General features: G+C 43.1%; 1 protein-coding gene across 5 annotated transcripts in view; it reads left to right on the top strand.

Moving 5' to 3' along the window:
- Positions 1-3,510, top strand: part of JADE3 (jade family PHD finger 3) — a 78,994-nt gene extending 75,484 nt beyond the window's left edge. For all 5 annotated transcript variants that reach the window (XM_024104453.3, XM_042840843.2, XM_024104454.3 and 2 more), the window contains one exon: positions 137-3,510. In XM_024104453.3, coding sequence (XP_023960221.1) covers positions 137-1,032 — 896 coding nt within the window. In that variant the 3' untranslated portion in view covers positions 1,033-3,510. The remainder of the gene's footprint in view (positions 1-136) is intronic.
- Positions 3,511-15,126: the final 11,616 nt, after the last annotated feature.

Raw genomic sequence — 15,126 nt, 5'->3', positions numbered from 1 at the left:
AAATGCATCTCAGTAGTAATTGTTAGACTAATGGAAAATGCCCCTTAATGTGTGCATAGGCAGGAAAACTATTAACTAAGTTTAATGAAAGTCTTACCACCTTTTAAATACATCTTTTCTGTTTTCTCTCTCTCAGGCCATTCTCTGACAAGTGCACTAGAGAACACACTGTTCTACCCACCTCCCAGAATCACCTTGAAATTAAAAATGCCCAAGTCAGCGCTGGGTGACTGCAAAAATAACTCTCTGAAAACTGGCAACAGACCCCTTTCTCCAGACAACACCACAGTTTACAACAAAAGGAATGTGCAGATGTCAAAGGAGTCATTTGAAATTAAAGCAAAATCATACTCTAGGTATCAGCATGACAACCGAAGTAATGGGTTATTGGTAGGGATTGGCAAGAGTAGGAATGAAAGAAAAGATTCTGGACCTGCACAGTCACCAGAGTTTCACCGTGGTCAGTCATCTGGTAAACCATTAGCACTTCAAGCTGCATTGCATGGACAGTCTTCCATTGGGAATGGAAAAATGCAGCAAGAGAACTCAAGACTTACAAAATCCAATGGTTTAATGGGCAGGGCTGGAGATGTAACTCAAAGAGACAGGTCCAGCCAGACCCCATATGAACAAGAATCTGTGCTCACTGCTCATTTGGCTAGTCAAAGCAATTTTAGAAAATCTACAATAGAACATTTTAGCAGGTCCTTTAAAGAGGCTACCAACAGTTTGGTGAGGACCACAGAAGATCTGAGGTGCTGTGAAAAGCCAACAAGGAGGCTTTCTACAAAAGAACGTTTGTGGAGCAAACAGACTCTTGAATTCCAGACAGGAGGAGCTCCATACCAGGATAATGATGGGTATTGCCCTGATTTGGAGCTAAGTGACTCTGAAGCTGAAAGTGATGAGAATAAAGAACAAGTCAGATTAAGGAAAAGCAGCTCAGAGAGAGAAAGCCAAAGTAAGGACTTTGGTAGAGATTGTAACAATAGAAACAAAAAAAATATTTCTCACAGTTCAGTACAAAGGTGATTATAAACACCTAAGGGGTAACTCAACCTTTACATAATCCAGTGTATCGGTGCAAACCTAGGCATCAGAGGGTTTCAGAAAACGGTGCAAGACCTACATTAGGAAGAAATGCAGTGAAAAAGGAGAGAGTAGTTTTTAGTAGTGAATTGGCCTGCGATTTTAAAGGGATAGTCAAGGTTGTGTAGAAATCCAATATGCTTTATTACAGGTTAACATCTGGGAGAGTATGGAGCTGTTAATCTTTGCATAACTCCAGGAGCTGCTTCCTTTTTACCTGCCTTTTGTGTAAGGCATTGTTAAAAATGTCAATTTTGTGCTGCTGGACCAGGTATTAAAGGAGTCCTTGCATTGCTCTGTAACATGCTGTAAAAGATTAATGCAGACACTAAAACTGCATTCCTGTTGCACCTGATCAGCAAAAACTTAAGCATGTGCTTAAAACTTTAAGCACATGACTAGTTCCATTGACTCCAATGGGAGTATTCACACACTTTAAATTTAAAGCACATGTTTAAGTTCTCTGTTGGATTGTGGTCTAAGTGACTACTAAATGGGGATCCTGTTCTGCAGAAAGGTTAGAACTCCAGTGATGCTTGTAAACCCTCTCTGCAGGGTAGAAGCAAGTATCACAAATGCTGCCAAACTCACTGACCTCTAGATGTGCCCCCATACTTTGATCCGGCTAAAGGTTGTGTTTCTCTTTACAGTAATTCACTTTATTTTGTAAATATTCAACTTCTAGTACTTCAGTTTTTTTATCTTTGTACATAGTTGCTTGTTGTGGGATGCACTTGTAAATATTTTACCCAGCTAACAAGTAAAGATGACTAAATTTGTGGATAGTGTTTACAAAAGTAGATGTACTACTTCAAAGAAAAATGCTATTTGACACTTAAATTTTAGGCAATCACCGATGATGCTAGGTTCCTCTTGAAACTTGAGATTTCACATCTGGAGGCATTTATACCTGGTATGTTAAAAAAATAAGCTTGAACTAAAAATCATTTTGTCTGACCTTTTTTATATAGGCTAAAATTTCCAAGCCTAGGTGACTAAATAGGGGTTTAGGAGCTTAACTTTAGGAACATAGGTTTGAAAAAATTTAGCCAGTCATTTATTTGAAGCACATTTTTATTGCTAGATAAATCTGGAAGCATATGTAAAACATATGACTACATTAAGCTGCTTAGCCACCTCTAATTAGTTTGTATTTCCCAAACTAAAAGTGCTTTGCACAAGTTTTAAAAGTTGCAAATGCTAATATGCTAACTTTCATCCAACCTCAGAAAAAAGTCCCATTTTATTCTTTACTGCACGTGGTTTGTTTTGTTTGAATAAAAAAAACCAACTTATCATTTTCATAAGTTCTGTTAACCAAGAGTAATTCTGTTGTGTCTGATGAAATGACATTTCAGTCATAAATGGGCAAAGCCCACTGTCCCACAACAAGGGCTGAAATGGAGCACAGGTATTGCAGAGGGCCTTGCTTTATAGCCTCCTTTGCTTGTGGTGAATTTCATCCAAAAGGAAATCATTAAACTCCCAATATAAAGATATTTAGCAGAATACAAATGACAGCTTGATTTTCTTCAAAGCCTTAATTTATTTTATTGCTCTTAGTTTGGGAAAGTACAACAAAATAATTTAGATGATTAAACTTTGAAATATTCCTCACAATAGTTACTGGTCAGGGGCTAGAGAACACGTCAGTAGTGAAATACAAAATAAACCTTGCAGTTCTGTGCTCTGTTTCATGAATCCTTAATTTTCTTTCACTTCTTGATTTTCTGTATATATGTGTAATTTGTCTTTCTAGAGATGTATTTTCAAATTTTCTTTTGGTGTAAATATGCAGTAGCATTTTTAGGTTTCCATATACTTTATTTTAATGGGAAATACTTTTTGTTCCTAAGCCATGGGTCATTCAAAATGAGTAACAAATATCCACTCATTTGTATTCTAGCTCTGATTCTTAGTTCTCCTTCAATATTTATTATTAATCCTTTTTCTGGCCATACAATTATGTGGAGCTTATCTTGGGAACATTTATCTTGGAGGCCAACAGAGCAGTCATGTTTCAGGCCCAGCTGCATATGAAAAAGATGAGGGGAGGGAAATGGTGCTTCAGCAAAAATCCAAATTATTGCTTCATTGAGGATGTAACTCTTTCCAGTGTGGGCAATAGTTTTGCTAATTTTTGCATGATTTTAATAGATACATGAAGGAGCCCTTGGTTATGTAGTTCTTAAATATAGTCCCCAAAGTGTACTTGCTAGTTTTTATTGTGTGTTTGGTGGCTAACTGTTTGAAGTATTACCTCTTAACCTTATTTGTTAATTTTTGTTTTTTGCATTTTGTTTTTATATATATATATATACACACACGCACACACACAATTTTCCAAGATGGAATCAGTCTTTTACAGATGTCCCCTTTTTACAAGTACTTTTTCATTAAATTATGAAACTGCTAACAGTATTTTCATTTGTTGTGATTTATTCAGGGATTTATGCTTTGTGTGGTAGGTTGCTAAACCAATCAATTTCACAAAAGTGATTCCACACCTGTCAAGTGCAAATTAATATTTTTGCATACTCAGAAGCATTTTAACAAGTTGGCACTTTAGCAAAACTGTTTCCCGCACAACTTCCTGAAAAAGAAACTCCAAAGATGGTGATTGGAGAGGATACTTTGGATACTGATCTCACCCAGGCTTATCTGGTAAAAAAAAAAAAAAAATTAACTTCTTTGTTTTTTATTACTCACCATCAAGGTAAACATACAGGCAGTTTACCACACAAGCCTTACTTTAACACTTGTGTTCCTCCTTCACTGTGGAAAGTGACCTGCATTTTTGCCTGGCTGGGTACAACTAAATATGGGGGGGGAAATATAAATGGGCCATGTACACTTGTTCATACACAGACATGGTGCTGTGGCACGGTACAAATGAGGTGGATGGTTGTTAGGGATTAATGGAGCTAAGCCACGTCTCTGTGGGTTTTTTCCTTATGTACAACACCGTGAAGTACCACCTGTTGCCACTGGTTGGAGCCACAGTACACCTGCCTACTGTTGAGTCACTTCTGGCTCTTCAGGAAATTTATGCAGCAAAGAGACAGAACGGGAATGCAGTTTCCAAGGGGCTAGCCCCTCAAAGGAAAAGAGTTGGGCTGTTTGTCAAAGGGATGCGCCCTGAAAATAGTCACTGGTCCATTCCTTCTCTCTCTCTCTCTCTCTCTCTCTCTCTCTCTCTCTCTCTCTCTCAAAGGTGGAATAGATTTTTTTATTTGTTCTCCCCTGAACTGGAAGAGTAAATGTACCAAAATATTCTAACCCCTCCCTTACTTTCCCCCCAGTCACAATTCAGATTCCCTAGCTGGGGTTTTCCAACTGCAGTCCTCCAGGATCTTAACCTCAGCATACGTAGCTTCACTGTCCCCACATTTGGAAGTAGATGGCTAGCAGCTTCCCACCTTTGACTTGCTCCCCTCCCAAAGACATGGACTGTTTTTTATCTGGTCCTGACTGGCACCAGATGCTGCTTTCTTCAGAGGCCACATAAGATTTGTTGAGGATTAAATCAGGACAATTAGCCCCTGTCTTTTCTAGACAAATGGTGGTTAAAGCAACTCAAGTGATTCCTAAGTGTCAGGAATCTGCTTGTTTTGATTCCCAAAAGAGAGCCGGAAAGGGAAAATCCCAAAACAAGTCGATCCTCTTTCCTACTCCATCTGTATCACATTCACTGATTTAATCATAGCACATATATACGTTTTTTCTTATGACAGAAACCTTCCCTAAAGTACATACCCCACAAAGCACCAGACTGCCCTGTCACTGCTCAGACTTCCTGCTAGCTTTGCCCTGCTTTTCCAGACTCTGGAAGAATTTTGAGTGTTTAAGGAGCGTGTGGCGGGGGGAAAGGGGCGCAACAGTGTATTCTTAGCATGAGTGTTTGGTTGGAAGAGTTCAGAGCTGAGGGGTGGTTCTGACCTGTGGAGAAGTGAAATAGGTAGTATGCAAGTTGGGGGATGAGTAGTACTGAGCAAGTGGGGGTACGTCTATACTTACCTCCGGGTCCGGCGGTAAGCAATCGATCTTCTGGGATCAATCTCGGAAGTGCTCGCCGTCGACACCGGTACTCCTGCTCCGCGAGAGGAGTACGCGGAGTCGATGGAGCCTGCCTGCCGCGTGTGGACCCACGGTAAGTTCGAACTAAGATACTTCGATGTCAGCTACGTTATGCACTTAGCTGAAGTTGCGTATCTTAGTTCGAAGTGTGGGGTTAGTGTGGACCAGCCCTTAGTCTCAAGCAGGACATATCACAAGTTTTCCTCTCCTTTTGTTTAATGGAAAGCCTACTAATTCTTCTAAGCCACCCCCCTTCACCAGTTCTGAACACTCTCCACCCTAAGTAATGGCATAGTAATTTGGAGCCAGTAGAAGTTGGAGGTGGCAGGCTGGGTAGTAGGGCTCATGGCTGAAGACCCAGATTTGTTTGCACCAACCCTAATAGAGGAAAAATGTTTTCTGATCTTCCTTGGGCATCACTTGCTTTTCAGAACCAACCTATTATATTTGAAAATTTGGATCAGTGTGCCTTTTTCACATTTAACTTTTCCTCCCTTGGCAATATGTTTTAAAGAGCAAGAGTCATGTTTGTTTAATACTGTTGCATCCATTAATAGCAGTCTACTCTTAGGAATTTGCCCATCGTAGTCAATATCCTACTTTAGAAAAAAATTAACTAGTCTAGCTGTTAGATGTAATTTAGATACTATAATATCAGTACCTACGGTCAGCTGGCTATAGAGCAGGAATCGGCACTGCCAAGAAGTTACCTTTAGCGACAATGGTTCCTAGCATGAACATTGAAGCAGATGCTTTTTGATCACACTTATTTTAGTAGGTGGCAAGTAGACCAAGGAGAGATCAAATTTCTACAAGTCTCTTTGATTTTCCATTTACTAGTCTGTATCATAATCACGTTTCAACATAAGTTTTCATGCAGACAGTCTGTCCTGAACAACGTATACCCACTTTACAAAAAGCCTTCCCTAAGAAGCTAAAAATGTTTAGACGGAATAACAAAGGCTTATGCCAGTGGGTAAACTTGATGCCGCATCAAATTAAGCTCACATTTCTAACATGGTTATACTACTATACTGTCAACATTTCACATTAATACAGAAACAAAAAAGTTTCACTGCCAATCACATTAGCTGAGCAATGACAAGACACTGAATTTTTGGCAACCCTAACAGCGAACTCAAATACATGTGGTCTCCCAACCAGAAGACGGATCCCCAATCCAACCAGCACTTGCCTCATGGTCCGTACCAGCCAGTAGAAACTCACTCCATCTAGCACCCCTTGCCCCAAATCAGCCACCATTTTCTCCTGCAACCACAAGGGATTGTGAGACTGGATCATAAGAAGTTGCACCAGGTTTTGGGGTCCCAAGTGGGGGAAGTTTGAAAACACCTTCTCTAGGGACCATTGCACTGAATGATTGCTAAGGTATATTAAATAATTTAAAATCAGCCTTGAAAGTCTGATTTCTCTTATAAAACTCCTAGAAGCACAGAAGAGAGCTACTTGCAAGCTGAGATGCAAGACATCGGACAGGGAGCCCGGTCTGAGGCCCCCCTTGAGAGCAGAACAGGTGACTTTTCCTGTTGTCCCTTATAGCAAACAGGCCGATCATTGAACACTCCAGGTTGCAAAGATAGTGTGGAGGATGCTATCTTCGGAGACTATTCGTGACTCAGCAAAAAAATTCCTGCAGAGATGGTCCGTGAGATGATTCTAGACCCTGCGCCAAGTGGTCACCCATCGGAGTGATACTCTCCTCAATGCAAAACTGCCTCAACCTGATTGCCTCTTGGCAGAGCACTTTTGAGTGTGCTCCTCCTTGCTTATTCACATAATACATTGTAGTGGTATTGTTGGTAAATATGAACCACTGCACCCCTAATATGGGCCTGAAAAGCATGACACGCATTGTAAATGGCCTGACGCTCCAGCACATTGACATTCAGAGAGGACTCTGCTCGGACTACTTTCAGCAACCCCAGATGTGCTCCCCTGCCCATCAGGGAGGCATTGGTGATAACAGTCCTGGTTCGTAAGGGCCAGACAAAAAGAATGCCCTGACAAACCAACATTCTCAAGACATATCCACTCTGTAAGGAATCCAGGACCAGTGGAGGAAGATGGCCAAATCTGTCCAAGGAGTGAAGAGTGGCAGTAAACTGTCCTGAGCCACATTTGGAGAGGGCAAAGATGCAGCCTTGTGAACTGGACCACCTGCATGCAAGCGGACATGCAGTTCAAAAGTCCCAGGCACATCCAGACTGTCATGGAAGGCTGAGATTGCAGACTGAGGCAGAGGTGGCAAATGCCTGAAAAATTGTTGGTCAGCAGAAGTGCTCTCGAATTGGTAGAGTCTATTAGGGCCCCAAAGAACTCTATTTTCTGAGTGGGAACCAAAGTTGACTTTCCATTGTTTAGGATGAGACCAGAGGGTTGAACAAGCGCAGGGTGGAGCTGATCTGAGAAATGAGTTCCTCTCTGGATCTGCCCCTCAGTAACCAGTCATCTAGATCCAGGAAGATGTGGATCCCTTTCTTCTTGAGATATGCCATGACGATGGCCATTTGGTAAAAATCTGAGGGGAAGAAGAGAAGCCAAAGGGAAGCGCCGTACACTGGAAATGGCTCCCCGCTACGACAAATCAGAGGAATTTTCTGTGGCGTGGCAAAATTGCCACATGAAAGTAGGCATCCTGAAGATCCAGGACAGCAAATTGTTCTGAGATAATGGAGGAGGATAGTCAATGGAGTGACCATTCGGAGCCTCAGGGATCTGATGTATTTGTTGAGGCCACAAATGCTGAGAAAGGTCTTACTCCTACCTTGGATTTGGGCACCAGAAAGTACCAGGAACAGAAACCCTGACACCAGTGATCCAATGGAACTTCATCCATGACTCCCAATACGAGCTGAGCATGAACCTGCTCAAGGAGCAGTATCTTGAGAGGGGTCCCTGAATAGGGACAGAGAGGGAGGAGTAGAATGAACTGGATGGCACAGCCTGATCCGATGGTGTTTAGGACCCAGCTGTTGGTGGCGATCAAACCCCAAACGTTGTGAAAGCAGGCCAGCCTGGCCTCACATGGAAAGGATAGGGTGGAAAGGAGTGACAACTGGGACACTGCTGGTGACAAATGCCTGAATTCCTCCCTCCAGGTCTCAGGCAGCTGGTCTGTGAATTTAGACGGTCATCCAGGTGACAAAGTTGTACTTTGACAGCTGTGCCTGCTGATTAGCAATTTGCATTTGCAAGGAAGAGGAGGTGTAACTCTGCCTGACCATCAGGTCCAGTCACCATGGGTACTGGAACTAGGGGTGCTGTCACACCCCTGGCTTGGAAGTGGTTTCTGTCATATGCAGGATTTTCTGTTTGGCTCAATGGCTTTCAGCACCCCTCCCAGTCACTTAGAATCCTTCTTCATGGGAGTGGACTTAAACCTGCCCTGTCAGGCTCCATCATTCACTAGTTATTGCCAAGGAATTTGTGGCTTGATGAGAATAAAAACCCACAAATCCGTGCGTAGGAATGAAGTAGTGGTTTTCCATGTACTTAGCTACGGGCAGTAGCCAAGCCAGGGTGCTCCAAAGGACCTTAGCAGGCTCAAAGAGCGTAACATTAATAAAAAAGGCGACTCTCCCAGGGGCAGATGGCTGTAGGATATCCACTAACTTGTGACTGTTCTCCCACAGGAATGCCGCTTGAATACCCAGGGAAACGGCCATGCACCACAACATGTCCTAGTGCACCTTGAAATCCTGGGGTACCGAAGGGGAGGAAGAGCCTGGCACCGTGGAATTGTCCAGGGATGAGAATGAGGCAGTTAACTGTGCCAGAGCTGAATCCTGCTCCAAGGCTGACAGGCCCAGGCAGGATGAATCTGGAGGCTCCTCGAGGGGAAGGTTCACTGGTACCAAGACTTGTGGCAGATCGAAGGTCACTGCTACAGACCTGGCCAATGATCTTGACTTCAAGCAGCATGAGGCGTGGGATCTATATGTCCGAGCAGTGGCCCCTGGAGGCCATTGGTATGGTTAGGACATTGGTAGCCAGTAGGTGCCGGAGCAGGGGCCCCTGTCCCAACCACGAGACAGGCACCAATCTTGATACCCATAGCACTCCATGAATGCCCCTCGCTCAGGCCATGGAAAGCAAGAGGAATAAGATTCAACCTCAGAAACCGAGGAGACCTGGGGGACAGCCGTGGGGCCACCCTGATAGTGCAAGCAGCCAGTCCGACTTGTCCATAGCCCAGAATGATGAGGGGGCTGGCACCGATGATGGAAACGATAGCACCAGCATTGACTATGCCTCCGTTGTTTCCGGTGCTGGAACAAGGTTGATCCTGAAGTCGTCATCAGTACCAAAGTAACTAATGGTGCCAAAGTGGAAAGTGGTGACTGTTGCTATGGCAACATTGGCATTTCCAGCCACAGGGGGTACCAAAGATGTTCTAGGTGCTGAGGAGGTCCCTCATGCCAAGTACAATACCAACCCCATTTCCACTGTGTATAGAAGGGAAATATCGGGGTGCAGCATCAACAGATCCATAAATTCAGCAGCCCACACAGCCAATGGGGCTATAAAGGGCACAGCCCTGCCAAAGTCCTGAACCAAGGGAGAGGTTGGGACAGAAAAGTAGAGGTGATCTGCTGCTGCCTGATACACCACCGGCATGGAAGCCGTTGGTGCTGGCATCGCCCTCATCAGTATTGGACTCAACGGACGCCCAGGGCTGGAACTCAACGATACAGGGTGTTTGGCCTCTGTGCACAGTGCTGGGGAGTGGGTGACTGGTCCTGCTCTATCCTACACACCAGTATTCACCCCATGCAGATCCACATGCTTTCTGGAGGGGGGAGACGAGTCCCCATAGGACCTGGATCAGCCTCCGTTGGTCCTATGTGACTTTTTCCACGGTGCACTTGATGAGGAACAATTTCTCCTTCTTTGGCAATGTGCCAGCTCCAAGATGCAAAGCAGCAGCACACTCCAAATCTGAGGGTGACCTGCAATCTGATGAGGGCCTTGGTGCCAAAACAGGCTACGTGGCCTGTTAGAGCAGGTGTTGTTTTAGATGAAGATCCCCGCAACTTGAGTCTGTTTCATGAACAATCTGCAAATCAAACACCGCTCTTTGCCGTGGGCATCGCGTAGGCATAACAAGCGCCATGTGTGGGGATTGTTGTTGGGGATCATTCCCCCACACAACAGATAATGTTTAAACCCTGGTGAGGGCATCACCAGGGAACAATTAAACTAAGTCTGTCTAACACTTTACTAGGGATACTAACGAACTATATACAACTAGAAAAGTTGTCAATGAATAGAGGATTGTAAGGTTGAAAACCTTAGAGCTCCGACTCCAGCCACTGGTGGTAAGAATGACCTGGGGGGTGGGGGGCAGGACAGCACCACCTCATATAGGCAGGGGAGAGGCTAAAGCCATGAGGTGTGAGCACACCCCTCCCACCCCCCATGGGTACTGCTAGGTAAAATTCTCCAGCCCTGGCATGCTGGGTGTGCCCACACCTAAGTGGCTGCATCTACTCAAAGAAGAATTAACTCTTCAGTTCTTTGTGTAGTAATTGGCTGCCCACAACAAAAAAGATTAATAGTATTTTTTAGATATACGTACTCCCCCCCCCCCACGCCCCCCCCCCCCCAGTATTTGTGTGGAAGTGACATCGATGTGATGTATTCAGTTCATCATTCACTTTGATCACATCTCCTGTGTTTTGCCAACCAATCTCTCCTCTCATTTCATGTATCTGAAGCCTTAGGAGGCCCCCTTCCAATCTTTTTTTCTCAGACTAAATAGGCCCAATTTTGTGGGTTTTTTAATTTTTCCTCACAGGTCAGGTTTTCTACATTTGTTTTGTTGCTGACCTCTGGACTCTCTCCAGTTTGTTCACATCTTTCTTAAAGTGTAGTGCCCAGAACTGGACACAGTACTCCAAGTAAGTGTCAAGTAGAGCAGGAAAATTACTTCCCTGGTCTTACATACAACACTCCTGTTAATATACCCATGACGCTAGTCCTTTTCGCAGCTGCATCACATTGTTGCCTCATATTCAATTTGTGATCTTCTATAATCCCCAGATCCTTCAGTACTGCCTCCTAGCTAGTTATTCCCCATTTTGTATTTGTGCATTTTATTTTTCCTTAAGTGTAGTACTTTACACATCTTGAATTTCATCTTGTTGATTTCAGACCAGTTCTCCAATTTGTCGTAGGGTTACCAGATATCCCGATTTTATAGGAACAGTCCAGATTTTTGGATCTTTTTCTTATATAGGCTCCTATTACCCTCCACTCCGTCCCGATTTTTCACATTTGCTGTCTGGTCACTCTAATTTGTCAAGGTAATTTTGAATTCTAGTCTTGTCCTCCGAAGTGCTAAGAACCCTTCCCACCGTGGTGTCATCCACAAATTTTACAAGCATACGCTCCACTCTAAGTCATTCGTGAAAATATTCACTAGTATTGAAGCCAGAACAGACCACTATAGGACCCCAGTAGATACATCACTCCAGTTTGACAGCAAACTATTTATAACTACCCCAAGTATGGTCTTTCAACTAGGTTTGCACCCACCTTACAGTAATTTCATCTAGACCACATTTCCCTAGTTTGCTTATGAGAAAGTCACATAGTACTGTCAGAAACCTTACTAGTATCACATTGACAGCTTCCCTCATCCAATAGGGCAGTAACAGTCAAAGAAAGAAATTAGATCAGCTTGGCATGATTTGTTCTTGATAAATCCATGCTGGTTATTACTTACTATCCTATTCTCTTCTAGGTGATTATAAATGATTAATAATTTCTTCCAGTATTTTCCCAGCTATCAAAGTTAGACAACTGGTCTGTAATTCCCTGAGGTCCTCTCCTCCCCCTTTTAAAAGATACATTGTGTTTACCTCTCTCTCCTAACAGAGGTATCAGAAATCAAAATCAAAACTTCTAAGTATTAAAAAAAAAGATATTTGGGGTAATTTTTAGAAATTTTAACATTTAGAATTTCTCTCCCTCTGAGGCTTGGGATGCATGGTGCAAAGGGACCCTGACATAAGTGCCAGGATAAAAAACAGAATCAATAATAGTTGTGAAACTGTTCCCTCTGTAAATAGGGGGGCATAGCCAAGATACATAATGCTGTGGGGGTAGTGTATAGATTTTATTGGCACTCGTTTGGGGTAATCTGGGTTAACTCACTTGTAAGCATAAGTGGTGAAACCAGTGTACCCATCCCAAATTCATATTGATAAAACCCCTATTATTAACAGTGGTAGTGCCCAGAATAAGTACTGGGGCTGCAGGTAGCAATCTTCAACCCTTCCCTACACCCTATCCTGGAAGTTGACTATATTTTCAAAGTGAACGTGAGGACAGTGGTCAAAGGTGTCACTGGAAGCCTTTTGCTAGGGATAAGGTGAGGAATTGGGTAGCAAAAGGGGTGCACCTTCCCACTCAGCCCATGTCTCCTTATTTGTCCCAAAAGAGTGAGGTATTCTGACATTTCGGTCGTCCTAAAGTATTAACTCGACAGAGCTCTCAGTTAGTACACATCAGTGTGTGCTCCATATCTCTTGGAACTAGAGTGGGTGCAGTAAAAATACTAGCACCGCAACCAGTCTGGCCAGTGGGATCACTTGTCTGGTGAAGACCCCTTGCAGCTCATTGTTTGGCAGCTTGTCTGAACCATCCCTCTCAGCTTCTATCAGCAAAAATCCTCCATGGTGAATCTTTGCTAGTTTAAAGCCTCAGCAGCTAGCATGAATGAAAACCTCAAAGCTTGCAGGAGAAAATGCAAAATCTCAGAGGGTGAATCTACCCTAGGTACTCCCCTCTGTGCTTCCACAGGCAAAAGTCCTCAGTGGTGAATCTTTTTTAGTTTACAGCACCTTAATTTTTCATGTATCCATTTAACATTTGTATTTAACATTAAGGAACCAGTAAATTCCATCCTGTCTGTTTCATAATTAAAAGTCTTGTATTAGCATTTTATAACCACAACTACTGATGCAGGAAAAATGTTTAGTATCATGCTGGCTAACCACAGTTCAGAGTTCAAAATATTTGTTGTGGAAGCTAGAAAAAGACAGCACTAGTGTTGTAGTTCAGTAGAGCATAGAAGAGCTGTTAATTTTCTCTTACGCTATGCCCTAACAGTAGCTTGTGTTAATGTTTACAAGACATGCTAAAGAAAAAAAGCAAGAGCTGAATAAAAATCCCGACTGCAAAGAGTAAAGAAACTGACCAGATTGATTTGAGGTGCAACTATCTCCTACTAAAGAACTTTTGCAAGCTGTAATTTTATCCACATTTCATGACTGGCAAATTTGTGGGATTCACGTTTTGCAAGAAAAGGGGAACAGCAGCTAAAGCCCGGGTGGGGCTGCTGTGAAATCACTACTAGGTAATGAGCAGTCATTCACTACATGGCAGTTACTCTACCCTTGTTAACACATCCAGCTGAACTCTCTTCTTGTCTATATCTCTTCTCTCCTTTGCATAAGCTATACAAAGCAAGTCTTTACTATCGAGGCACTTTTCACTTAGCTAAGGGCTTCCTCTCTGTTTATTCAGTCACACAGATCCTCTGCACCCGTGCCCTGGCACAGAATCTAAAACAGTGGCTCTCAAATGTTTTTACTGGTGACCCCTTTCACATAGCAAGCCTCTGAGTGTGACCCCCCCCCCCGATAAATATAAAAAAAAATGTTTTAAATTTAACACCATTATAAATGCTGGAGGTAGGGTGACCAGACAGCAAATGTGAAAAATCGGGACAGGGGGTGGGAGGTAATAGGAGCCTATATAAAAAAAAGACCCCAAAATCGGGACTGTCCCAATAAAATCGGGACATCTGGTCACCCTAGCTGGAGGCAAAGTGGGATTTGGGGTGGAGGCTGACAGCTTGCGACCCCCCCCCATGTAATAACCTCGCGACCCCCTGAGGGGTCCCAACCCCCAGTTTGAGAACCCCTGAACTAAAACAAGGTGATCTCTAAGAGGAAATCCAGCAGCTGTTTAGAGGACAGACTTGTGGGAAAGGGTGGAGTGGGGGGAGAGTTTCATTCCTGAACACTATAACAAAGTTAAATTTAAAATAAAGTCTACAATGATATTTGAATCCAAGTGGAGGTACTTGATGGTGGAATGCTAATGAGAGAGAGCTGCCCTTGCCCAAACAGGTACTGCAGCTTTGCAAAGTTAAAATGTTCTTTGTTTTGTCACTTACTAACTTCTCAAGCCTGAGAGATTTAGCAGCTGGTATATAGCGACCAGTATGGAAAAGGAACGTGATGGAGAATTACAGGCAGAAATTTCTCATAAATTGGGTGTCTTAATCCAGGAGGATAGCAAGGTTCAAAACTGAGGACGAGGCTGTAGTGAACTGAAATCCACAGAACCAAGAAAAAACAAAGCATCACAGTATTTAGAAAAAGAATCCCGTGACTGATGCAGGAGGAGAGCATGAAGGCTCAGTACTAATGTGAATCATAGGAGATATTGTTTGCATTTGCTAAAACCAAAGAACTTAAGAACCAAAATGTCAGCCAGCATGAAAGAAAACCTCAAAGCATACAGGAGAAAATGCAAAATCTCAGTGGGTGGATCTATCCTATGTACTTATCTTCACAACCCCTCATGAGGCAATGAAGCATTATTATTGTGCCTGTTTTATACACGGGGAAGCAGAGGCAGAGAGATACAGTGGTTTGCCCAAGGTCATACAAGAAGTCTGTGGCAGGAGCAAGATCTGTTAAGTCCTGGTCCAGTGACTCAACCAGAAGCCTACATTCTTCTCTCTTTATTCCCCTTCTGGAGTTTTAGAGAGGAATAAAGTTACCAAAACTCATGAACCTCAATTGTTCATAATCACCTGCAACTACTTTCAAATAGTAAATCAAGTAGGTCTACATACATAGATGTTACTACTTCTTTGCGTGATGGTCCCAACATGCATTCCATGCGTGGAATAACACAGGA

The sequence above is a fragment of the Chrysemys picta genome, chromosome 1, assembly GCF_011386835.1.
Source record: "Chrysemys picta bellii isolate R12L10 chromosome 1, ASM1138683v2, whole genome shotgun sequence".
Classification (NCBI taxonomy): Eukaryota; Metazoa; Chordata; order Testudines; family Emydidae; genus Chrysemys; species Chrysemys picta.
Note: the sequence above shows the minus strand (reverse complement) of the source record. Positions and strands in the feature narration are given on the sequence as shown.